We start from the raw sequence: 27,585 nt of genomic DNA on the forward strand, positions 1-27,585 counted from the left end.
GACTTCAGGAGGTTTACTTCATGCACTTTGACAACACAGAGGAACAGGCTGCGTGGTTGTGAATTATGTAAGATAAGAATAATGAGTTTTGTAAATAGAATGATTGTGGAAACATAAGACATAAATGCATTTTTTGTATTTCATTGCACTATTCTGTTGTTTTTGAATAAATAAAAAAAAGTCAATATAAGGGTAGTGGTAGTAGTAGTAGGTAGCAGTAAACAACGGTGGTGGTGATGGTAGTGATAGTACTAGTACTAGTAGTAGTAGTGATGGTAGTGGTAGTAGTAGTATTAAGTATATAACGGTGGTGGTATTAGTGATAGTACTAATAGTAGTGGTGGTGACAGTAGTAGTAAGTAGTAGCAAATATAACAATGGTGGTATTAATGGTAGTAGTTGTAGTTGTAGTAGTTGTAGTAGTTGTAGTTGTAGTAGTTGTAGTAGTTGTAGTTGTAGTAGTTTTAGTTGTTGTATTAGTTGTAGTAGTAGTAGTAGTAGTAGTAGTGGTAGTGGTAGTGGTAGTTGTAGTAGTTGTAGTTGTAGTTTGTAGTAGTTGTAGTAGTTGTAGTAGTTGTAGTAGTTGTAGTAGTTTTAGTTGTTGTAGTTGTTGTAGTTGTTGTATTAGTTGCAGTAGTAGTAGTAGTAGTAGTAGTGGTAGTGGTAGTGGTAGTTGTAGTAGTTGTAGTAGTTGTAATAGTGGTTGTTGTAGTTGTTGTAGTAGTAGTAGTAGTAGTAGTAGTAGTAGTAGTAGTAGTAGTAGTAGTAGTAGTAAGTAGTAGTAGTAGTAAGTAGTAGCAAATATAACGGTGGTGGTAGTAGTAGTTGTTATAGTTGTAGGTAGTAGTAGTAGCAGTAGTAGCAGTGGCAGTGGTAGTAGTAGTAGCAGTAGTAGTAGCAGTAGTAGTAGGAGTAGCAGTAGTAGTAGTAGTAGCAGTAGTAGCAGTAGTAGTAGTTGTTATAGTTGTAGGTAGTAGTAGTAGCAGTAGTAGCAGTAGTAGTAGTTGTTATAGTTGTAGGTAGTAGTAGTAGCAGTAGTAGTAGTAGTAGTAGTTGTTATAGTTGTAGGTAGTAGTAGTAGCAGTAGTAGTAGTTGCATTCATAGTGACACCATATTTTATTATTGTTACATTCAAACCAACATTTTGATAAACTGAAAAAGAAAGGACTTATAGTTTTTTGTATACTTTTATATTTTAGTTTAATTATTTAGCTTGTGAGTTTTAGTCCATGTTATAATGCTGTTACCTCCTCAAAAACAGACCTGGAGTTCTGTTTTGTTTCATTCACACATCTGAATTTCAGTGTTTTCAGAGCGAGAGAAGAAATATGTAGGATTTGTGTGTTAAACATGTATAAAAGAAACAAAACACAGCTCCAGTTTGTGATGACGATTAAAACATAGATGAGAAAATAGTGTAATATGGGCTCTTTAACAACTTAATAGCTGTTTAAATCAAATCCTCCTCACGTTTAGCATGTGTTAATGTCATTTTGCGCCTCCTTCTCTGCTCCAGGTGAATTCAAACGCCTTTCCTCAGCCTTTCGTTGGGAGCGGCTACCACAATGAGATTTGTCTGGCTATAATTGGGTTAGCGGAATACCCAGAGTGCATTGCCAAAGCTGTAACATCATCCAGGTAGCAGCCGCCCGCACTATCAGCTGGAGCAGGAGATCAGGAATTCATTGGTGTGACTCATAATCTCATAAACATGTGATACACTATATGAGTCAGTGTGAAGGAAATGTGCAGCCCTGTTAAATGAATAGGAAAAGGCCCTTTGAATCCATCACAGTATCAGTGTTAAACTCATAGCGGTCTCCAGTAGAGGCATTAAAGTGGGCGTGTGTGTGATAGTATTACTGACTCAGCTTGTGCCACGGCTGATTGAATTAACAGATCTGAGGGGGAAAAAAGTTCACATCCCAGAGCGAAAGCTGCTAATGTGCAAAGCATATGGACGGTGAAAGCTGTGGTTTGTGAGTGGGAAAGGAACAAGTCACCAATGGCAGTTCATACAAAACTTTACGATTGACTGGAATTACTAATCAAACAATTACTGATCATATTGTTCGTGGTTAAACGTACTTCAGCTGTCAGTTGCTGTTCGAGACATTTTCTTAAACAGTTAATCAAAATTTGAGCTTATTGCTTAAGGTGACCATCACAATATATATTGAATTACAAGTCTCTTAAGAGTTAAGGTGCAGCAGTAGGTAAAAAAAATACAGAGGGAACTACATAGACCATGATCCTTTGCTCCATTTCAGTGCAGACTACAAGAAGAAATAACAGTTTTAAACACTTTAAAGTCTTAGTTCTTTGGGTTAAGTCTTGTCAAGGCATTTTAAGAGGAAAAAGTCACATTTTCACAGTTTTGTTGGCCTCCACAAAATATCTCAATAAATATCATAACATGAGATGTATATCATGAAAATATTGTACCGAGAGATTTGGATATTGTTACACCCCTAGTGACTAACATTACAAAGCAAGATGGATTCTCGTGATCTTTGTGAGTTCACAAACTCACGAGAATCCATCTTGGAGTGCGCCCGATGTACAGATAATCAGATGGGTGGATCAGTCATGTCACAGCATTGAGGTTTGTGCTGAAGCTAAACGTGAAGTACCCAAATAAACCAAAACAAACATGGCTACACCGACAGACCTTAACCTATTTTAGTGCCAATATAGATTATTTTGTTTGTGAAAAACATGGAAAAGGTAAGAGCTTTGTGGATTTGTGGATGGGGAAGATGTCTGTGCTTTTCTCTCAACTGGATGTAACTAAAGTTTGATTTTGGACTTGCTCTGCTGTTGTGAGACTTCGACCAACCAGATTTAAATATTCGTCATGACACTCCCTTTTTTCAGATCTCTTTTACTTAGAGCCGTCTCAGATTGATATTCTATAGAACAGGGGTCTCCAACCTGTTGCTCAGGAGCTGTCGATACCTCTCTTTTTATTATTGTACATGTATCGTTTTGATGCCCAACTTTGTGCACTAATAAATGAATAATGGTTTATCTTTTATAGGCAACTAACTGTACCTCATCTCATCGCCGTGGCTCTTTTAAGTATTAAATATTTTGTTAACGCTAAAATTAGTAGCTCCCTGGCATTTTGTTTGTAAAAGTAGCTCACCAGAGGAAAAAGGTTGGAGACCCCTGCTATAAAACATATTTCAGAGTGACACAGATCAGTTTGGCATGAGCCAGGTTATAAGACGACAACATATCAAATCACATTTGTTCTTTGGAAAAATGGGGGAAAAAACATATTATAACAAAAGTATATATATTTTTTCCTGCTTTAGCTTAATCATATTTTTTATGTCTGTGTTTTTCAGAGCAAGGAGATTGCCTTTCAGCTTCAGGAAGACTTGATGAAAGTCCTTAATGAGCTCTACACAGTAAGTACATCTTACAGTCCCTGTGTCTATTCACTTTATATAGGTCAACCCACTAGAACTGTGCTGGTTGGTGTCGCACAAAACATAAATGGACTGAAAAATGAACTACAAAAGTGCAGAAATAATATAGTATGACATTAAACAGCTCTACCTTACATTTATTAAATTACAGGTGGTTTTGTTGCTCAAAACTGTCTAGAAAAATGGGCATCCTGACTCTGAGCGTGGTCACCTCTCCACAGATCTGACCTTTAACTTGGTCTTGTTCTGTCTCCATGAAAATAAAACGGTTTATTGCCATACTGTGACACATTCCAGACAAAGTGATAACAGAAAAAGCATTTGACTGCCGCTCCACCAGAAAAGTTACACAATGCACCTTTGAGAACTCTTGAAATCATATAACTTTTCATTATATCACCCACCTCTATGTAAACATGGTATATTTGTAACTCTATCTCGTCCACACAGACTCTGACCTGCCTTAGCCTCTGAAGAACAACATAAATGTGGACGGAAACACAAAACATTGCATCAGACAGCCACAGACCTATTGCTGTAAACCACCAATGAAATAACAGGTTTCCTCTGAATTTAAATATGTTTCTGATTCTAAAACGAGCTCCAAAATCAACACAACCGAGCCACGTCTAAACCAGTAAGTGTGGAGTGTGTGTCCCCGGTCACTCTTCTCTCTGTAAACTGGTTCCAGAAAAGGGCATGGATCTTAAACAAGTCTTTTACTAAAATAACAAATTCTGGTGCGAAGATGGTTAGAGACGGTTTTCTGTTTGTATTTATGTCAAAACTTGCCACTTGATTCATGTACACAAGTTTCAGAGTTGTAATTAAGCAGGGTTAGTGTAGAATTTGCATACATCTGCCAGACAGTGCTTTTTTTCTTAGCATTTGTATAACCAAACAAGAATCGTCATTTTAGTATTGAGAATATCAAGATTATCACGTCATACAAACTCCAGCAAAAACATTAAAGTATCAAATATCATCAAATATTACAGAAAATTGACTCTTGTGAGCTTTAAGTCATGTTATAATGTTGTTACCGCCTCAAAAAAAGACCAGGAGTTGTGTTTTGTTTCATTCACACATGTTTGAGTAACCCTGCATTAATAGTCTGTTTACATCTCCAATGCTAAAAATGCTTTCTTCCACCTTGTGATGTCATGAAGAGGTAGTTTTCAAGTTAACCGCTACCTTTTCTGATTTAGAGATTTGCACTTCCAAGGCTGAAATTAAGTAAATTCTACAACAAACCAAATTCTAGTGGAAATGTATGCAGTTTGAAAACACTGTGGAGCACTTTCTGTGTTACCACATGACATCACAAGGTGGATCAGAGTGTTTTCTGTTGAAGAGAAGAAGGATATCTGAGTTAAACATGTGTCAAAGAAACTAAACAAACTCCAGGTATGTTTATAATGAGGAAACAACATTATAACATAGATCAGAAAATGATGTAATATGGGCCCTTTTAATACATACAATTGAATTTTAAAATAATAATGTTATTATTTTTATAAATGTTGACTCCGCTCTTAAATTGTCTATAGGAAAGTAACACAATGACAGTTCAGATTTTCTGTGTATAATCATACCATCTGACCCTATTTTGGTATCGTCATTAGGGTTGGGCAGTAATATGGTATTACTGTATCCAACGGTATCAGTTTCATTACTGTCATTCTGTCATCAAAAAATCTGCAGCGCATAAGGACCTAATATAATATCATTATTTATTGATACCTAAATTAGTTTGCTCAGCACAAATTAATATGTGGTTGTATTTTCAATTCAATGTTATTACAATTCATAAATAATAGTGTCTATAATGTTTCTTTTAACTGTGTGGGGAGATGATGTTCGATTAGTTTCATTCCGTTGTCACATGACATTCATAAGGGAGACCAAGACAAGATGGTAAGTCTGGCTGCAAATGAGTTGGTCCCAGAGGAAAAAAAAAAAAAAATAGTAGTACTTCTGCAATTTGACGGCATTTTAGCTTCAGGTGCGCTCTTGTTTACGTTTTACAGAAACGAAACTTAAAGCCACATGGCTCATTTGCATAAACTATAAAGCGCTGATAAAAACAGCTCGCTCCTTGTGTGTTGATGCAGTTTAGATTCTGTCCGACTAAAGGACACGACTCAGTGGCATATAAGTGTTGTTTCTGTGACAGAGGATGTGCTGCTGATGGTGAGTCTGTTCTGTGCTTCTGTCGTGTTGGAGATGGTTCATGTGAAACTTTTCAGATATTATAAATCTGCAGATTATACACATAGACCATGTATAGAGGTGCGACTTCGTATCTTACCAAAGTCGTACTAAAACATTTTGGTAATACGGTAATACCGTATACTCCGGTAAAATCCTGAGTAGGTTTAACAGTATCAGAATTTGGATACCGCCCAACCCTATTATCATTATTTATCTTTAAAGATTCACTGTGTAACTTTTCTGGTAAGAGTCCAGCTCCTGGTTGTGTCCATGAAGATATGCCAAGGAGATGGGTTTACCTGGAATGTACCACAGTATAGCATTAAACTTGCATATTATTTAATTATAGGTGTTTTTTTTTTTTTCAGTATCTTCAAAAATATGCATTCTAGGAAGCTGTGTCCAACATTGTGGACCGCTGTAGTCTCCCCCAAACAGTTTCCTGCGTCTCCTGTGCCGTGGAGGCTGGTGGCTGCCTGTTACATATAGCTCCAGTGATTTGTGGCCGTAGTGGTCTCAGGACTGGCCCTTATTAAAAGACTGGAGAAATCTGTTTTTGGTTTGTGGTTCTGGGAGAGTCTTGAGATGAGTTCTTTATGATGAATGAAATCTGGGCATATGGTGGGAGGCGTATTTACAGGCAATGAGCAGTCCATTTCAAATCTGACTGTCTCTGTGTATTTATACTGGACTAAACATACTATTATTAAAGGTAAATGCTAACATGGGTCCATCGCCTGTTTGTCTCCATGGATATGATATTATTTTGCCTGGAATATTCCATAGTATTGCTTCCAAATTGTTTTGGAATTGGAGACAAGTAGATGAAGTGTAGAAGCTTTAAGCCACATTATAATGTTGTTACCTCTTCAAAAATACACCCGCAGTTGTGTTGTGTTTTATTTACATGTTTGACTAATTCTTTATTATTTGTCTGTCTTCATCTCCAAAGCTCAGAATGCTCTGTTCCACCTTGTGATGTCATAATGCGGTAATTTTCAAGTTAACGACTACTTTTTAGTTTTTGTTCAAAAGAGATTGGCAATTCCAGGGCTGAAATTATTGAAATGTTTCTAGTGAAGGTGTAGAGAGTTTAAAAACACAGTGGAGCACTTCCTGTATTACCACATAGCATCATAAGTTAAAACAGAGTATTTTCTGTTTGAGAGAAGTACATAGTCTAAATATGCAGGGTTTATGTTTTTGTTTTTGATGAGGAAACATAACATAGATCAGAAAATGGTGTACTATATTTTTCGGACTATAAAGCTCACTTAAAATCCTTTAATTTTCTCAAAAATCTACAGTATGTTTTATAATCCGGTGCACCTTATGCATTAATTCTGCTTGTGTTTACTGACCTTGAACTGATTTTATGTGGTACACGGCGCTCCAAAATCTTTCAAAATGTTTTAGTACGACTTTGGTAAGCTACGAAGCCGCACCGCTTGATGGATTGTCGGAGCTTTACGTCTACCGTAGTCAGGAGTCTCACAGAGTAAAGCCCAATTTACAGTCCTTAGTCCAACAGAAGCTGACTGCATCAGCGCACAAGGAGCAAACTGTTTTTTCAGAGCTTATAGTTTATGCAAATGAGCCATGTGGTTTTAAGTTTCGTTTCTGTAAAATGTAAACAAATGTGCGCAAAGCTGCATTAAACACATTATTACTCTATGTATATTTGAGTCGTCCTCGTAGAAAAAAAAAAAAACAACTTAAATGACCCACCCACATTCACATTCATAATACACATTCACCAAGACAGGAGGGCAACGGCGGGCGAAGTACACCACGATCTGCCAATGGATTGTGGACGCCTGGGCTAAGGATCAGTCTCAAGTGTCGTCCGTTTGTTTCGTTTACTGCACCTTATAATCCGGTGCAATTTATGTATGAAAATAGACAAGAGAATTCAACATTATTGATATTGCTCCTTATAATCCGGTGCACCTTTATAATCTAAAAAAATATGGTAATAAGAACTCTTAGCCATAGTGTGGAGCATTCAAGGCAGAACAATAACATCTCCATGGAGACAAGCAGATAGCTGACCACTCACCAGACAAGTTTCACAGCTGACCATTAACATCTCTGTGGTTTATTTGCAGGTAATGAAGACCTATCACATGTACCACTCTGAGAGCATCAGCGCAGAGAGCAAACTGAAGGAGGCGGAGAAGCAGGAGGAGAAACAGATCGGCCGAGGAGACCCTGTGTTCAGCATCAGGATGGAGGACAAATACCAACGACGGAGCTCAGTCAAGAAGATCGAGAAGATGAGAGAGAAGGTACGATAATATTCAAACTAATTTATACCACTGACACAATAACTCTAAGCAAGTTCATCCTCAAAAAACTACTGTAAATGTTTCGTATGGTTAAACACAAACTGGGTACGTAAATAAATGGAAGAATGAAACACTTTAGTAGTTATTGTATCTATAATGAGATGTAGAATTTATTTATTCGACTCTCTCAGTAACATTTAGAGATGCAGATTATTTTAATCAATTTTCAAAACATTATACCTAGGGCTGGGTATCATTAAGAAGTTGCTGAAACGACACGTACTTCGATACACAGTCCACGATACGATATGCTTTTCAATACAGTGAACTTTTGATTCAGTACGATATATTTCACATCAATTCGTGAAAAACAAAGACTAAATCGTGGCTGTGATACTAAAAGTCTAAAAGTTTGTGCACAGTTAATATGAGCAAACACCCATTTACTCAAAACTTGGAAAATTTCAACACGACTGTAGCTCTTGCACAAATTTATTTAGTAAAATATACCTAAAAATACTTTTGATATTATATCAATACAGCAGCCCATTATATTGATATTGTATCAGTTCATTAAATGATACGATATATCGATATTTTGGTATTTTTTCATACCCATAATTATATTCTTAGTCACAATTCCTATAAACGTGTGTCTGGGAAGTGGAATCATGATGAGTCAGACTCTACTGGTCAGCAACAAGTGACTAATAAACAGTCTAATGCCACAGGAACTAAAGGAAAGGCAAAATAATAAAACAATACCAGCCATGCCACCCTGAGAATGTCTGATTCAGTCTGGTCTCAGGAGCCAAGCAGGGTGGGACTGGGTAGTATGAGGATGGGAGACCGGAGACGGTGAAGGATCCTGTAGTGGGACATACTGTACATACTTTCAGTGTCTCTTTTGGCAAGACACTTCGCCCACCGTGCCTTGGCGGTGCCCAGAGGGACTGATGTCTCTGACTGGCTTCTGTCAGGTTACACCAGGGCAGCTGTTGCTACAGAAGTAGGTTACCAACACCAAGCTTGTACTGAATGAATAACACCTGGAAAAGCACTGTATAATGAAGAATTATTATTTCAGTGTAGTATGTACCTTTTAGCTTGAAATATAAATGTAAAAACACAGTAAACTTAAAGTGCCTGTTAAAGGTTGGACTACTACCACTAAAACACAGTTAACATCATTAGATAGATTTAACATTTTAGTATTTTTTTTAGGTTTCAGATTTTGACAATGATAATGAATTCCTGTTACATAGCAACCACCTTGTATTTGTTTTTTTATTTATGCATTTATTTTGGGCAAGTAAGAAATTTACATTCTTTTACAATAGAACATATAACATTCATGAAATCATAGCATAAATAACAACAACAGCAACAACAACAACAAAATTGACCCAAAAAGGAGTGGGAAGAAGAAAACATATTTAATCTAACCACTTGTAGCCTGCTGGTGCCACCTAGTGCCTTTGCTCAATTTAATTTCTCTCCAGTGACTAGGTCAGAAATCAAAATACACTAGACGGTTTACAAGAACCCCGGAAATTGTAGATGGCGCACCGGCCAATCAGCGAAGAGCTGTGAAGCCATGACGTCAAACTCAAGCGCCTGTCTGGGTCCCCTTTGTGATACAGCACAACAGTAAACAAAGCGTCGAGATGGATTTAGATAAAGTCATACATTTTGTGTTGGCAACAATTCCCGAGATTGAGGATTTTAAGCCGGAACAAAGAGAATGTTTGGTGAAGTTTATCAAGGGGCAAAGACATTATTGTCCTTCTTCCTGCGGGATTTGGTGCATTACATACATCAAGACCAAATAGCAGTGATTGGCTAAATTAAAAATAGTACCCGCCTGCTGTCGAGCGAATAAATCGTAATGCTGCGAGGTCAGAGGGTTTCTACGACGTGAAACCAGCTGATGAATCAGGTTAACCATCTTGTACACTGGGCTAAAACTCCTCTCATGTACACAGAGATTATTATATGACAAATAGAAATATTAGAAAACACCTTTATATTGTTGAAATAATATTAAAAATAATGGGGGAAAAAAAATTGTTTCTTGTATAAATTTTGCAGAACGTTTGGACAGAATTCTCCTAGTGTGATATCAGCATATAGAAAAAACTTTTTCTTCACAAACTGCTTCTCAGTTGGTGTAGAAGTGTAATTTATATTTACAACAGGCATATCCAGCCAAAGATTTGTCATTTGTCATTAACTCTCTCTCACTTGTCCATTTCTTTCCCCAGCGCCAAGCGAAGTACTCAGAGAACAAGCTCAAGTCGATAAAAGCCAGAAACGAGTACCTGCTGACGCTCGAAGCCTCCAACGCCTCCATCTTCAAATACTACATCCACGACCTGTCAGATCTAATCGATGTGAGTTCAAACTGCAGCGTTTTCTTCTATTGCTCTCTATTCCTGTGTCTTTGACTGAAATGGGAGCAGCGGTACATGTTTTAAGTGCATTCTCGTGTATCCGTCTGCGGGTTATTAAAGGTCCAGTGTTACACAGAACTGACTCTTGTGAGCTTTTAGTCATGTTAAAATGGTGTTTCCTCATCAAAAACATACCTGGAGTTGTGTTTTGTTTAATTCACACATGTTTGAGTTGAGGTGCATTATTAGTCTATCTACATCTCCAAAGCTCAAAATGCTCTGGTTCAACGTGTGATGTCATGAAGCGGCTCTTTTCAGATTAACGGCTGGTTTAAGAGGGGCAGTAAAGAGGCTTCCTTAAACAGAAATGAACAACTCAGACATTGTCTCCTATTAACAACTCCATCCTCAAACAAAATCAAAACAAACAAAGAAAATAATAGGGAAAGTCAGGTCAGGACTAGAGGTGATGCCTGAATGATTCTGCTAATAAGACCCACACTCAGGTCAAGTTCAATAGAATGTTTATTCCAACAGTAATGCATAGGACATGTAGCCAGGCTGGCGCCACCTAGTGCCTCCACTCAATTTAATTTTTCTCCAGCAACTAGGTCAGGAATCAAAATATAGACGGTCCGCAAAAACCTCGGAAGTGGAAGTTCAGGCACCAGCCAATCAGCGAAAAGTCATATATTCTGTGTTGTCAAAGATTCTTGAGATCGAGGATTTAAAGCCGGAACAAAGAGAATGTTTGGTGAATTTGAGATTTGGAAAAAAGCTTAATATACCATTTAGCCCCGTTAGCAGCGCATTACACAGCGTGACTACCAAATAGAAGTGATTGGTTAAATGATAAAAACTACCCGCCTACCGTCGAGTGAACGAACCTGCGATGTCAGACAGTTTCTACAAATTGAAACGAAGTGAAACTGGCTGATGAATCAGGCTATAGGACATGCACACACATACACATATATGTACACACATATACACTAAGCATGTATTTCTTCAGCATTTCTTCAGTATTTTGAAATAATAACTTTTTGAACTGCACTTTTTGGACAAAGTTTTAGTTCTATTTTCATGTTCCTCCATAATTTTACATCACAGACAGAGATACAAAAACTCTTCTTTGTCATTCGAGCTGGAGGTACTTTAAAATTTAGAAAGCCTCTTAAATTATAGTTGCCTTCCCTTTCACAAAAATGTAGTTGGATATTTTTTGGTAAGTGGTTTTCTTTTAGCCTTACACATGACTTGTGCAGTTTGGTACAATAATCAAATCGTTCAGTTGAAGTAATTTGGTGTGAATAAACAATGGATTAGTGTGCTCATGAAATCTGACATTATAAATAGTTCTTATTGCTCTTTTTTGAAGTTTCATCAATGGTTCTATTGTGGCTTTATAGTTATTGCCCCAGATTTCTGCACAGTCTGTTAAATATGGTAAAACCAGAGAACAATAAAGCATGTGTAGTGGAAACTGTGAACAAGTAGGTGTGTTAGTTTCAGAGTAGTCTCAGTGTAGTTAGCTCCTCCCTGCAGGCAGATTTAAGGAAGTGTCCACCTGCCTTTTGACCAAAACTGAAGAAGTAGCTTGGATGAACTGCGGAATATATTCAACCAAAATAAACTTCTGTCCAGTTGACAAATTGAATTTCTCCTTTGCCATGGACAACTACCTGGACGACTGAGGGATTGTACACACAAGTTAACGGCTAAAATTTACATTTTGTTCAGGAGAGACTGGAAATTTCAGAGCTGAAATTATCCAAATGATTCTAGTGATGGTTTATCGAGTTTTAAAACAGAGCGGAACATATCTTGTATTATCACATGACATCATAAGGTAGAACAGAAGCAAAGAACTCAGCCTAAACATGCAGGCTTTGTGTGTGAAACATGTGTGAATGAAACAAAAACTCCAGGTACAGTATGTTTTTGATGAAGAAAGCAACATTAAAACATAGGTCAGAAAATAGCGGAACATGGGCCCTTTAACGAATGACTCACTGACTTTCTGAGCGGAGGTAAAATGATAACTATAGAGGAAAGTGAGGATCTGAGCGGCAGAGTTTGATGTATAAATGGCTCTGAAACAGCAGCCTGTGAGCTGAAAATTACAGAGCGGGACAAATGAAGGCTTCATATTAACAGTTAGAGAAGCATTTCCACGTCACTCTTCCTCATGAACCCTTTAAAAGTTCAGATAATTTGCTCTGCTGCTTTTGTTTAAGGCCTGAATTTTACTGTTGGAATCATTTAAGATGTGAAAGATTTAAGATGTAAATTACTATGAAAAGACACATCATAAGAGATCCACCACAGAATTGCTTCCATGGTGATGTTATTGCTTTGCCTGAAAGGTTTCACAGTGTGGCATTAAACTCATCTATGTTTCATGTATTCATTTATTCCGAATTTTGTTTTCACGTTGTTTCCTCATCACAAACAGACCTGGAGTTGTGTTTTGTTTCATTCACACATGTTTAACACACAAACCCTGCATATTTAGGTTGAGTTCTTCTCCCAAACTGAAAACACTGTTCCACCTTGTGATGTCATGTGGTAATACAGGAAGGGCTCCATTGTGTTTTTAAATGGAGTGAACATGATTAATTGAGATTCAGGAGCTGGACCACGCTTCAACGTCATCTCCAGCCAACCACAGCTTATCTCAACCACGCCTTCAATTACCCAACAACAAATTACCCGTTCGCATCAACTCTCTCGACCCCCTCTCTCCCACCTGTGTCTTTCGCCCATTCTTCAGTCCGAAAACGTCATCTTCAAGGAGCTGGGTGACCATTTTGAATTGGAGTCTACACCCAGCCGTCACATCTATCTGCCGTCAACAAACATCTTTAACGTGTTCCATTGTTGTGCCGTGGTCTTTGCTAGTGAATCGCCATACACCTTCACGGGAATAATTTGGCAATTCCAGGCCTGAAATCATCCAGTCTCCACTAAACAATAGGTAAAAGGCAGCTGATAACTTGAAAATGATCACTTCATGACATCACAAGGTAGAACAGCCACCTAATGCCTCCATCCAATTTCATTTGTCTCCAGCAACTAGGTCAGGAATCAGAATACACTAGACTGATTGCAAGAACCCCGGAAGTGCAAGTTCGAAGAGTCATACATTCCTTGTTGGCAACGATTCCCGAGATCAAGGATTTAAAGCCGAAACAAAGAGAATATTTGGTGAATTTTATCAAGGGGAAAGACGATATTGCCCTTCTTCCTACGGGATTTGGGAAAAGCTTAATATACGGCGCATTATATATATCATGACCAAATAGCAGCGATTGATTAAATTAAAAAAAAGTACCTGCCTACCATTGAGCGAACGAATCCTAACACTGTGAGGTCAAATGGGTTCTATGAAGTGAAACCGGCTGATGAATCAGGCTAATGTAGATGGACTATAATAAAGGAATGCTCAAGCGTGTGTGAATGAAACAAACCACAAGTCCAGGTATGTTTTTGATGAGGTTACAGTATTATAACATGGCTTAATATTCACATAATTAGATTTTGCGTAATATACAGTAGAACCTTTTAACCAAGAAAATATTCACTCTTATCAGTGATCTGTTGCTGGATGTGTCTGACTCATTCTTTTGGGTTCTGATTGTTTCCTCAGTCAAATAAACTTGCAGCAGCACTTTCTGTGGCGTTTCTACGGAAACAAGAATAGGACCGGCTCTTTGGGGGTTTTATATTCAAGACAGGGCTGAGGCAGGAGCCACGCACAACCTCTATTCAGCATCAAGCTGTGCACAGAAATTACCCTCTCCACGCATTTCTCACAAGCCTTCACATCTCAACACGCCGCGTCTCTGTGTGTGTATGTTTGTATCTGTGTGTGTGTGTGTCTGCGTACCTGCGTGTGTGTTTTTGTGAGCTCAGAGACAGCCCTGCACACACATTTGTTCATAGCAAAAGGTGTTATGTTATCTGACACAGAGCACACTATGTGACTACAATGTTAATGTTAGTATTATAGATGGACCTGATAGTGGAGTAGGTTTGAGGTTAACATCAGGATTCTTCTCCATGCTTTCAGTCCACTCACACTTATCACAATTCTGATGTCAACTGCTGCTATAATAAAGACAAACGCATCAGTCGAGTACATCAGGGTCATCCACGGTTTTTCAAGGGCCTCATATAAACACAAATACAGACAAATAGGGATGTAACAATAACCAAAATATCGTGATATCGTATCGTCAAAGTTCTCACAATAATATCGTGGACCATCACAATATATCAATTACAAGTCTCTTTGCTTAAATTCACAGTTATAGTGCAGCAATAGCAAAAAAAAAAAAAAAAAAAGACAGAGGGAACTACATAGACCATGATCCTTTGCTCCATTTCAGTGCAGACTACAAGAAGAAATAACAGTTCTAAAAACTTTTAGGTCTTAGGTTCTTTGGATTAAGTCTTGTCAAAGCATTCTAAGAGGAAAAAGTGACATATTCACAGTTTTGTTGGTCTAAACAAAATATCGCAATAAATTTTGTACCCTGAGATGTATATTGTGAAAATATCGTACCGAGAGATTTGGATATTGTTACATCATGAACCTCCCCACCATATCCTGAGCTTTCCCACGATATCGCAATAAATATCGTACCATGACGATATCGTATCATGAGACTTGGATATCGTTACATCCCTACAAACGACGCAGAGGTACGATCAAGAGCCATAGGCTGGTGATTAATACGTAGGTCTGGGTATCATTAAGAAGTTGTCCTTACCTTACCTCGATACATAGGCCTCGATACGATACGTTTTTCAATACAGTGCACTTTTGATTCAGTAAGATCTGATATAGTATATTTCGAATCAATTTTCAAATCGATTCGATACTGTCATACTAAAAGTCTATTAAGTCCACCAAGTCTGCACAAATTTGATATGAAAAACTCCCATTTTACTCAAAACAGTGAAAATGTCAACACAATTGTTGCTCTTACACAAAGTAATATAGGAAAATATAACTAAAAATACTCTTGGCGATATAACAATACAGCAGCCCACGATATCAATACTTTATTATCAGATTAAACGATACAATATATCAATATTTCATTATTTTGCACAGCCCTGTTAATGCTGTGAATCACTGAAATCTGTGCATTTATAATGATCATTTTTGAGAGTCAGTATTTATCGTGAATACTTTTTTCTTTACTTGTGGGAAGTTCGGGTAATTTTTTTCTGCAATAGAATCAAATTTGAGCTGTCAATCCAATCCAATCCACTTTATTTATATAGCACGTTTGTAAACACGACAGTTTCCGAAGTGCTGCACAGACAAATTAATACAATAAAAGACAGTAAATCATAATTAAAAACAATAAATAAAAAGTGTTAAAATGCATCAAGCTAAAAATTAAAAAACAATGAATAAAATCAAATAAATAAAAGACACAGAGGACCACACAACTCACACGGTGTCATGTTTTTATTAACGATACTGTACATTTAGAATAGTTTTTTGGGGATGATTCTGATTTAGGGTTTGTTTATGTTACTGTATTATTGTTTCGTGTATCGTTTATATTTTCTTCAGCAATTCAACGTACTTCAAAATGAGCCATCAGTCCTTTAGTCAAGCTTAGATTCTCAAAAACACAAGGGTATATTACAATTCACCTGAAAGCCAAGAAAAACGGGTCCATAGTTTAGGCATGAATGGTCTGGTGTCTTGTTAAAAAAAGCAAAACAAAACTAAGAAAATAAGAGATTCAACTGACAGTGAAGAACCACAAATACACTAGAAATGTGAAATATTTAAAGATTCTCTTTCTGTTCCTCAGTGCTGTGACCTGGGTTACCACGCCAGTCTAAACCGAGCCCTGAGAACGTACCTGTCTGCTGAATACAACCTGGAGACGTCCCGACATGAAGGTCTGGACATCATTGAAAACGCCGTGGACAGTCTGGACCCCAGGAGTGACCGGCAGAGGTTCATGGAGATGTTTCCTACAGCCTTTTGTCCACCGTGCAAATTTGAGTTCCAGCCCCATATGGGAGATGAGGTACATTATAGCGTTTTGTACAGTAATTCTTTATTAAACTGTATCTTTTTTATGTTTTTGATTCATTTACTTCTATTTTGTCTCCAGGTCTGTCAGGTTTCTGTGCAGCCACCAGTCAATGGAGAGCTAATATTGAGATTTCAACAGCTCCAGTCTCGGCTTGCCACTCTAAAGATTGAAAACGAAGAGGTACAAAAAGATATTATTTTCAAATACACAACATGTCAAAAGCTCAGGGATTTTCTGCTGTTCTATTGAAAAGTGTTGTTTATATGAAGACAGAAGCCATTTCAAGATGTATTTATTTTGACGTTTAGAAAGTTATCTACAACTCCTCCTTTTCAAACACATTTTAAAACCAACTGAAGACATATATTGATATTCAGTATCTGTCTTTAGCTGTATTTATATTTCAGCTCTGGCCCACACTATATTTGATTTTCTGTTCAGCATCAGATTCAATTGAATTTAACGCCAGTCGCTGTACAGGGTTTCATGGGATTGGTGATTTAATCTTCCAAAAAGAAACAATGAACATATTATGAACAAATTTCAGTATTATTGCAAAATATTCCTAGTATTTATTTTAGTTTTGTCATCAGTGTCATCAGAGTTTACACTTAGACTTGCATTTATTAAAGGTGCATTGTTTAACTTTTCCAGTGGATGGTCTGTCAAATTCTTCTCTCCGTGGAGATGTTATCACTTAAATCTTTCTATTCTATACTGAACTTTAAGTCATGGTACAGATTTGTGGAGAGGCGACCCCGCTCACTGTTAGAGTGCCTGTTTTTCAAGGTATTTTTGAGCTATAAAACCCCCTGTAATTGAATAAATGTGAAGTAGAACTGGACAAACATTTATTGAGGTCGCAGCTCATCCAAGCTTCAGTTCTGAACTGAGGAAGCCGCTTGGATGAGCTGCGAAATGTTTTTGACCTAAATAAAAGTTTGTCTAGTTGACAAATTGAATTTCTCTGTTGCCATGGATTCTAAATATCCTGATTCATCAGACGGTTTCACTTGACCTGAGTTGACCTTTTAAAGCTGACCTCGCAGCTTTAAAATTCGTTCACTCGACGGTTGGTGGGTACTTTTTTTTTCTTTTAATCAATCACTGTTATTTGGTCGTGACGTATGTAATGTCTTCTCTTCCGGCATTAAATCCTCGATCGAATCGTTGCCAACACAGAATGTATGGCTCTTCGCTGATTGGCTGGTGCCTGAACTCGCACTTCCGTTTTTTTTGTTGTTTTGTTTTGTTTTTGCGAACCGTCTAGTGTATTTCGATTCCTGACCTAGTCACTGGAGATAAATGAAACTGAGCGGAGGCACTAGGTGGCACCAGCCTGGCTAGATTCTACCTCGACAACTGAGGGATTGTACACACGTAAAGTAGAAGCAGCTTAATCTCACACTGTGGAACATTCCAGACAAAGCAATGGCATATTCATAGAAAAAAATAAGCAGGAGACGGACCCCCAGCCAAAAAGTCACACAGTGCACCTTTAATATTTGACAATTAAATGAATCAAACACGTTTTTGTGGTGTCATCAAAGCTTACACTTAGACTTTATTTGTTAACATAAAACGACAATTCCCACCTCCTGAAGCGGATTTCCTTTTGGCTGAGCTCAGGAGGCTGCAGTCCTCTTGTTTTAGCCGCAGCAGATGGGCCTCTCTTAGTTTCTGGGCACAACACGCCACACACATCTTTGGAAAAAATGGACAGTGAAAAGCTCTGTGACCTACAAGCCCCCGACTGTCAGACACATCAGAGTAAAGTGTGGAGCCTCCGTCCGGTAAAACTGAAGGGGCAGTGCTTTACAGAAGTGCAGCTGCTTCCTCAAACCTCGAAATAGTGAAAGAAAACATCACTGAATAATTTACTTTGCATCAGAGCCGGATGGAGGCTACAACATGAGCAAAGGGAAGTCTGTGCATGTCTCTGTCACTGAGAATAAATACTGAATGTGTCTCATAAAGTTCATTCACTTTAAACTGGGCGATATGAGATAGAAATTAATCATTTTTTAAGCTCAATTTTTGTTTCAGTTTTATTTTGCTTTATTAAATTAGTCCTATTGTGCTTGTGTCTGCTGTATAGCTCTAATACTTGGACTTAAACAAACGTTAACTGATCCATAAGGGAAATAACTTGGACACTGTAGCTCACACATCACATTATACTACAATAACAAAGAGTAAAACAATATAAAAATGGTAATGAACTTAAGTAAATAAGTAGCAATAAAAAATATTTAAAAAATTGAAGAAACTGGTGTCAAATAAGAGATAAATTATATAAATGTATGCACAGTAAATAAAAAACAAATACTGAAATATAAAAACAGTTTATCACAGTTATATATAAGAGGTCGTAAGGAAACTACAAAGATGATGAGTTGTTGTACAGTTGTAGGGAGCATTATCTGTTACATAAGGGTGAGTTGAACAGTTGTAGGGAGCATTATTTGTTACATAAGGGTGAGTTGTACAGTTGTAGGGAGTATTATCTGATACATAAAGGTGAGTTGTTGTACAGTTGTAGGGAGTATTATCTGATACATAAAGGTGAGTTGTTGTACAGTTGTAGGGAGTATTATCTGATACATAAAGGTGAGTTGTTGTACAGTTGTAGGGAGTATTATTGATACATAAGGGTGAGTTGTACAGTTGTAGGGAGTATTATCTGATACATAAAGGTGAGTTGTACAGTTGTAGGGAGTATTATCTGATACGTAAGGGTGAGTTGTTGCACAGTTGTAGGGAGTATTATCTGTTACATAAAGGTGAGTTGTTGTACAGTTGTAGGGAGTATTATCTGATACATAAAGGTGAGTTGTTGTACAGTTGTAGGGAGTATTATCTGATACATAAAGGTGAGTTGTTGTACAGTTGTAGGGAGTATTATCTGTTACATAAAGGTGAGTTGTTGTACAGTTGTAGGGAGTATTATCTGATACATAAAGGTGAGTTGTTGTACAGTTGTAGGGAGTATTATCTGATACATAAGGGTGAGTTGTACAGTTGTAGGGAGTATTATCTGATACATAAAGGTGAGTTGTACAGTTGTAGGGAGTATTATCTGATACGTAAGGGTGAGTTGTTGCACAGTTGTAGGGAGTATTATCTGTTACATAAAGGTGAGTTGTTGTACAGTTGTAGGGAGTATTATCTGTTACATAAAGGTGAGTTGTTGTACAGTTGTAGGGAGTATTATCTGTTACATAAGGGTGAGTTGTTGTACAGTTGTAGGGAGTATTATCTGATACATAAAGGTGAGTTGTACAGTTGTAGGGAGTATTATCTGTTACATAAAGGTGAGTTGTTGTACAGTTGTAGGGAGTATTATCTGATACATAAGGGTGAGTTGTTGTACAGTTGTTAGGGAGTATTATCTGTTACATAAAGGTGAGTTGTTGTACAGTTGTAGGGAGTATTATCTGTTACATAAAGGTGAGTTGTTGTACAGTTGTAGGGAGTATTATCTGATACATAAAGGTGAGTTGTTGTACAGTTGTAGGGAGTATTATCTGATACATAAAGGTGAGTTGTACAGTTGTAGGGAGTATTATCTGTTACATAAAGGTGAGTTGTTGTACAGTTGTAGGGAGTATTATCTGATACATAAGGGTGAGTTGTTGTACAGTTGTAGGGAGTATTATCTGATACATAAAGGTGAGTTGTACAGTTGTAGGGAGTATTATCTGATACGTAAGGGTGAGTTGTTGCACAGTTGTAGGGAGTATTATCTGTTACATAAAGGTGAGTTGTTGTACAGTTGTAGGGAGTATTATCTGATACATAAAGGTGAGTCATTGTATAGTTGTAGGGAGTATTATCTGTCCCTCTATAGTCTGGTGCAGTGGGTGAGTTGTTGTAGAGTTGTAGGGAGTATTATTTGTTACATAAGGATGTGTTGTTGTACAGTTGTAGGGAGTATTATCTGTTCCTCTTTAGTCTGGTGCATTGGGTGAGTTGTTGTACAGTTGTAGGGAGTATTATCTGTTACATAAGGGTGAGTTGTACAGGTGTAGGGAGTATCATCTCTTACGCAAGGGTGAGTTGTTGTACAGTTGTAGGGAGTATTATCTGTTACATAAGGGCGAGTTGTACAGGTGTAGGGAGTATCATCTCTTACGCAAGGGTGAGTTGTTGTACAGTTGTAGGGAGTATTATCTGTCCCTGTATAGTCTGGTGCAGTGGGTGAGCAGGAGTGTCCATGATGGAGAGCAGTTTGTCCAGTGTCCTCCTGTCCCTCGCTGTGACAAATGTCTACAAATCACAATATTTATCAAAAATAACTCAATAAAACAAAGTGGAAAAGTAGAAAAATTAAATGCCCAGTGGGAGGTGACGACGCTGTTAATGTGAAATGTAAAAATACAACAGGAACACACACTTTTACTGACAGTGGATTGGCTCTCGACATCTCTATTAAAAATACACAACCATATTTTTGACAATTAGAAATGTCTGTATCTTGATCACTATTAAAATTTAATAATAATAAACCTTTATTTATAAAACACTTTTGAAAACAAATGCTGTACAAGCCGCAAAGAACAATACAAAAAGCATAAAAATAGCAAACAAAAGGCATACAAAAACAAAGACAATGATGCAAACAATTCAAGCAGTTATAATAAATAAAATAAAAATAAAAAAATCAATCAAAATAAATAAGGCCAACTGATTAAAAATAGGATTTAAGAAGTAATTTAAAAGATGATTTCCTCAGTCAGGTCATTCCAAAGCCGAGGCGTCCGGACGGAAAAGACTCGATCACCTTTCGTCACCTTCCGTCCTGTGTGATTAATTGCACAGCCCTACTTTTGACTTTTTGTTTTACTTTCTGTATCCACTGGTTTTCTGTGTTAAAGAAAGTTCCCACACTTTGCAGTTTTCGTTTCTAAGCCTTTCGCACAAAATCCCTCTGAATCTCGAACCGTCTTCTTTGCGGCGAGTGTTTGTTTTCTCAGATAAGTCTCAGGAAGCCACATCAAAGCTGGTGTGAGTGGGACTGTGTAACTCTGAGCTCCGCGATCTAAAGATTACTCTGTTTCTCTACTGGGAGATTGACCTGCTATGTGCAAAACATACACAGAAGCAGAGGCCAAGTCCATATATTCTGGTGTAGCTTTGTATGTGTAAGAGGTTAAAATCAGAAATGAGCCTAAGTGAGGTCCGTGCTGCGCTGTGGGGCTAATGGTCGTGTACAAAGAGTCTAAGAGCTTTGATGTAATTGAGAGCTCGTAACTGTCCGTCTGCTGAATAATGCAGAGCGTCTTTCACAGTGAGTGATTTCTTCACATGTGAAGCTTACATGTCACGGTGAGATAATATAGACGCTGGGCAGGATGTAGAACAGACTGTGTGCAATGTCTAATGAAGTAACAGTCAGGCCGTTATTGAGGTAGGATTGCGTTAGTTTTGCTGGTTTAGATCTGTCGCAATAGTTCAGCTTTCAAGTAGACGTACAATACAATCAATAATACACTTAACCACAGCTTAAGCTCAACAATTCAGACATTAGGGGTGTGCAAAAATATCAAAATATTGTTATATCGCATCGCTTAATGTGCTGATACAGTTTCAATATCCTGGGTTGCTGTATCGATATATTGTCATGATTATTTTTTGGTGTGTTTTACTCAGTTATTTTGTTACAGCGCTACAGATTTGTTGCTTGGTCAGAGGAAGGAAACTCATTTATGCAACACATTTGACATTTTCACTGTTTTGATGAGTAAAATCTTTGTGTTTCATATGAACTTGCACAAGAAGTGGGTTAACAAAGACTTTTAGTGTCACAGCCATGATTTAGCCTTTATTTTTTTATTGAAGCGCTCACTGTATCGAGATATGTATCGTATCATGGCCTATGTATCGTATCTGCAACTTCTTAATGCTCCACAGCCTTAGCAGATGTACATTCTCTTAAAAATAGGCAAAAAAGAACAGGAAGTCTAACCACATTTCACCACGACTGATCCAAGATATAAGAGAGCATTCATCCTAGTTATGGCTTCAGAAATAAAGGAAGGCCGAGCTTTCTGAGTTCTGATCCGGGGCATTCTCAGACGCCGCACAGACGGAAGGAGGTTAAACTCCTCACAGAGCGGGTGGTCAGACTTCTCCGTTATTTGTTGGGCTTTGCAAATCACCCTTCTGTTCGTAGACGTCCTGCAGCTGGGACTGCTGTAAGCCTGCAATTTTACCTGATACTTTGACCAACCGAGCCAGACGATTTCTACTAGACACAAGCTATGTTTATATGATGACGGTCTGAACAGAAGATGCAAAAGTGGCGTTGTGTCTTCACTTTTTATTCTGAGTTTAGATGAGCATTTTTGGGAGGAAGTCTGCGTGCATAAGGTGATGCAAAAGTGTGTGGAATTCGATTGGGTATACATGCCAGTTTTCTGTGTACTGTATGTATGTGACGTAAACACGTACGCGACGTGAATAGATCTGACCAGAGTTTTGCATCTTGGGCAGTGTAGACGGAAAGACTTCAGCAAAGTGTATTCAACTTTTCCACTCTGGAGGTTGATTTTAGATTTTTGTGTTTTTAAGCTCCCAAAACACCGTCACCGTATAAATGAAAGGTACTTCTAATAAAATATGTTGTCTTTTTTTACCCATAAGCGTTCTCATATAAACAGGCTCACAGACAACAAACACCGAACCAACTGAAAATACAAAATGTAAGAATAGATTCAATAAAACTAAATTTTTTAAAAAGGGTCATAAAAACATTACTAATTAATTTTCCTTAAAAAGAACAGTCCTTGCTGCACTTTCTTGCAGATGGAACAAAGATATTAACTTGGAAACCACTGTGTTTTTTTTTTTTTTTCTTTTGTAATTTGTCATTTTTGAGGGAATGGATACCCAGCACATTAATAACAAAATAAATATAGCAAAATATAATACTAACACACATACAAAGAAAAAAAACAAAGCAAAATACAACAACAACAAAAGAACAATAAGTAAAAAGAACTGTGTAGCCTTTCTGATAGAGGGTTCACCACCGTCATGTCTCTGTGGAGATGTTGCTTTGCTCAGAATGTTCCACAGTATGGTATTAAAGGATTCCAACTCCCACAGATGAATGTTGTTGTTGTGTCCTTTGGCAAGACACTTAACCCACCTCACCCCCAGTGTCTGTGTACACTGGTGTGTGAACGTGTGTGAATGGTGAGGGGTTCCTTGGTGTAAAACACTTTTGGATGCCTTGAAAGTGGAAAAGCACTGTATAAAATATGACAGTTGTGGAAAAATTAAATATAATACAATATAAATATAAATAATTCATTTGCGAAGCCCACCGAGTTTTTGGAATACAGAAAAAGGTTTAATTCCATATGTTGAAGCACGCACTACTAAAAAGGTTACATAGTGCAGCTTTAAAATTAGTCATTTAATAGCAGTCCTGAACGGCAAGCAAAAAAAATTAAGAGACACATCATTTGGGCTCTATTAGGGTTTCCGTACATCTCTATTGTGCAGTTATATCTATTTTTATGTCATGTCAATGGAAGCTGAAGTTTGGCCACACTTTGATAGCCAGCGCTTTTAAAATTTCAACTCTTTCTGCAGATTGACGTCTTTCTTTGTTGCGTAACCTTCTTTTGAACAGTGTTAAAGACTTGGGCACAGCCTGTGAATCTGACCAAAGCGATTTGATGTGATCTGTAGTGATGTGCAGAGCTTCTCGTCTTGTTAAAATTGTCAACAAAACCCCTCGGCTGTCATTGCGCGCTGCAGTTTTCCTTTTGCGTCGGCTGGGCTCATATTTCTGTCTTTTGATCAGCACATAACAGTCTCTCAGTTTCCTGCCGTACGTTGTCATTATCCGTGTTTGAACCTGCTCGGTGCTGGTGTTGCCTGTTACATGGATGACTATAACTACATCCACATTGTGCGCCGCAGACTGTATGTTCGCGCTGTGATCCGTCAGTGTTCACATGAAAAGAATTCTTGGTGGTGCAAATCCTCCTCGCTTCTCAGGTAATTTTTTTTTCTTTCTGTTTTTCTCGCACAGCCGATGAGTCACGGGTCAAACAGTTATGAGAGCGTTTACAGGGTTCGTATTACGCCGTTCTCTGATCTATGTGATAATGTTTCCCTATCACAGACATACCCAGAGTTTGACACACTAACCCTGTATTATTTACGCAGAAAAAAAATCTCTGTTCCACCTTGTGTTGTCATGTGGTAATACAGGAAGTGCTCCACTGTGTTTTTAAACTCCACACACCTTCACTAGAATCATTTGAGAGTTTTCAGCTTTGGAATTGCCAATCTCTACTGAACTAAAGGTAAAAAATAGCTGTTAAAGGGACAGTCCGGAATTTTGGACATAGGACCTCATTTCCTAGTGAGTCAGAGTGTTGGAGACGTGTGGAGACACTTTTTAAAATATTCCATTCAGTCCTTGTATTTGCAGAGGTCACTGGTGCTAGGACTAGTGCATGTCAATGGCCATAGTTATCCTGCCACTAAAAACAGTCTTACCCACTCCACAAAACACCCGAAGTAAAATCTATTATTACACCAGATTGTCTGTGTAAATGTCTGTGTTGATGGAATAATGTCTGAAATAAAACTAACCTTGCATCTCATGAATCGTCGCATGTTGAGGGACTATTTTCTCATATATCAGTCCGCCGCTGCCGAGCTTTCTCTCAGGAAGTACAACTCACTGCTGCTGCTCAGATATAAATCCGTCAAATGCAAGGTTGGTTTTATTTCTAAAATTATTCTATCAACACAGACATTCACATCGACAGTCTGGCGTAATAACAGATTTGCTTCGGGTGTTTTGTGGAGTGGGTAAGACTGTTTTTAGTGGCAGGATAACTATGGCCATTGACAGGCACTAGTCTAGCACCAGCGACCTCTGCAAATAGAAGGACTGGATGGATTATTTAAGAAAAAGTGTCTCCACAACGTTTCCAACACTCTGACTCACGAGGAAATGAGGTCCTATGTCCAAAACTCTGGACTGTCCCTTTAACGTGAAAAACAAAACACATCTCCGGGTATGGTCTTGATGAAGTAACAACATTATAACGGCTTAAAGCTCCATCCAGAGTCCATTTTGCGTAATATAAGCCCTTTAAGTAGTTATAAGCCTAAATCATTCTTAAATAAACTATGAATAAACAATTTGGTCATTATGATTTAAGTCTTTCTTCATTCTTTATTAAAGGTGCATTGTGTAAAGTTTCTGTTAGAGGTAAGCAAGTAAAGATTATTTATTTAGCACTTTTCACAGACAAAGGTCACAAAGTGCTTCACTTATAAAAGATAAAAACAGCAGAAGATAAATTCATAATAAAATAAAACGTGGGAACGCTTGTTTAAAGAGAAATGTTTTTAGTTGCTTTTTAAAGGCATCTACACTGTCTAGACCAGTGTTTCCCAAACTTTATTTCTGGGGACCTATAGTTTAAAAGTCACAAATCTTCATGACCCAAGTCAATAAATATTATTGATAAATCACAAAATAAAGGTGGATATTTTATTGTTGACTGAGTGATCGTGTCTCTCTGAACAATTAGTATTACTCAAGTTTAAACAATGATAAACAGTAATTGAACGAGCAATAAAAGGATCCATAAGTCGCCTATTTGGACATTAAATGTAGCCCATTTCTTTTTCTTTTCAACATTCAATTGAACCAGCAATATTGGAACAAAATAGTCAAGACCTACATGCAGATCGTGACAAGGTGACCCCAAAAAAAATCTCCTGCGACACACCTGCCAGTCTTTGGGAAACAATTATCTAGAGAGGTAAGAGTTTAGGAGAGACGGCTTGAAAGGATCTGTCGCGATCTCATGTTTTAAAACTTGTCTGAGGCACCATAAGTAAGTTTCGGCTGGTGGACCTTAGGCGACGGGCAGATGGTCCGTCACGTGCTTGTTTGTACGCTTATGTCACTTCTCTGCTTCAAATGTTCCACAGTGTGACATTAAACAGCGCTATCTTACTTTTATTCAATTACAAGTGGTTTTAAAGCTCAGAAATACGTAGAAAACAGGCGCTCTGACTGTGAGATCTGACCTGTAACTTGATCTGTTTTGGTCTCCACGATGATAGAAAGGTTCAATGCCATACCGTGAAACATTCCAGACAAAGCAAAAACATCAATTCGCCATGGAGAAAAGCATTTTAACGGACCCTCCACCGGATAAGTTACACAATGCACCTTTAAGGCTAATTAAATTGTAGTCTTTTCTGTGTAAACTCCCACAACACACAATACTACACGGTCTTTTGTATTGACCGGCTGTTCTGTGTAGATCTGGGGTCACAGCCTTTGAGGGGGGCTCCTCAACATCAAACTTAATTAGAGGAGAGTCCAGCTGTGTCTCACTCAACCACTCCATTGACCTGCGCTGGACCCCATTTTTAAAGCACGTAATTAAGCCATGTCCTGTATGTCGTACGCAGAAACCATTCAAGCTGTTTTTCAATTGAATGTTAGTTTAGACGTTATTTTACTTTTTACGTTACGTTAAGAATTGTGGTTGTAGCATTTTGTTTTCATCTCAAAGGTTCTAGTCTTTATTATTAGTATTTGAATATAGTATTGCGTGGAATTTGTTGGGTCGGCTCCCTGCTTGTCTCCATAGCGATGTTATTGCTCCGCTTGAGATGTTAAACTAATACACTGCAAAAAACAAAATCTAGTCAAGTTAAGAGATTTTGATTATGATTTGAGTAAATTAAGTAAAGTAAAATTATCTGCCAGTGTAAAGACTTTTTGTACTTACAATATGAAACTACTTCTTACTACACTTAAAATAAGAAAAATATCATCTTTTTGCACTTAAAATACAAAACAGTGTTGGGAGTAACGTGTTATAAAAGTAATGAATTACTGTAATCCATTGCTTTTTGCTGTAAAGCAGTAATGTTCGGCATTACAGAGAAAAAAATATAGTAATCTTTTACTCGTTACAAATGTCAGTAACACGTGTCACAATGGATTTTAACCTGGATTGAAGTGGTGGGTTTTTCTTCATACAAATTCGCTAAAATTACTGCAATATCAGCAGCGGTGAAATGGAGATGTGCCCACGTAGACCGTCAGGTGACCGCGAGCAAAAGGACCAGCGCAGAACTCCACGCTCCACGGGGCTAATCGCAGCTGACGCCCAATTGTGC

General features: G+C 37.8%; 1 protein-coding gene across 6 annotated transcripts in view; it reads left to right on the forward strand.

Annotated features, from left to right (window-relative positions):
- Positions 1 to 27,585, forward strand: part of srgap1a (SLIT-ROBO Rho GTPase activating protein 1a) — a 203,057-nt gene that overhangs the window by 105,418 nt on the left and 70,054 nt on the right. For all 6 annotated transcript variants that reach the window (XM_055155343.1, XM_020926055.2, XM_055155345.1 and 3 more), the window contains exons 4-8: positions 3,355 to 3,417; positions 7,761 to 7,940; positions 10,205 to 10,333; positions 16,174 to 16,395; positions 16,483 to 16,584. In XM_055155343.1, coding sequence (XP_055011318.1) covers positions 3,355 to 3,417; positions 7,761 to 7,940; positions 10,205 to 10,333; positions 16,174 to 16,395; positions 16,483 to 16,584 — 696 coding nt within the window. The remainder of the gene's footprint in view (positions 1 to 3,354; positions 3,418 to 7,760; positions 7,941 to 10,204; positions 10,334 to 16,173; positions 16,396 to 16,482; positions 16,585 to 27,585) is intronic.

Source organism: Boleophthalmus pectinirostris, unplaced genomic scaffold (genome assembly GCF_026225935.1).
Source record: "Boleophthalmus pectinirostris isolate CB_2022bp ecotype Guang Dong unplaced genomic scaffold, ASM2622593v1 HiC_scaffold_2, whole genome shotgun sequence".
Classification (NCBI taxonomy): Eukaryota; Metazoa; Chordata; class Actinopteri; order Gobiiformes; family Gobiidae; genus Boleophthalmus; species Boleophthalmus pectinirostris.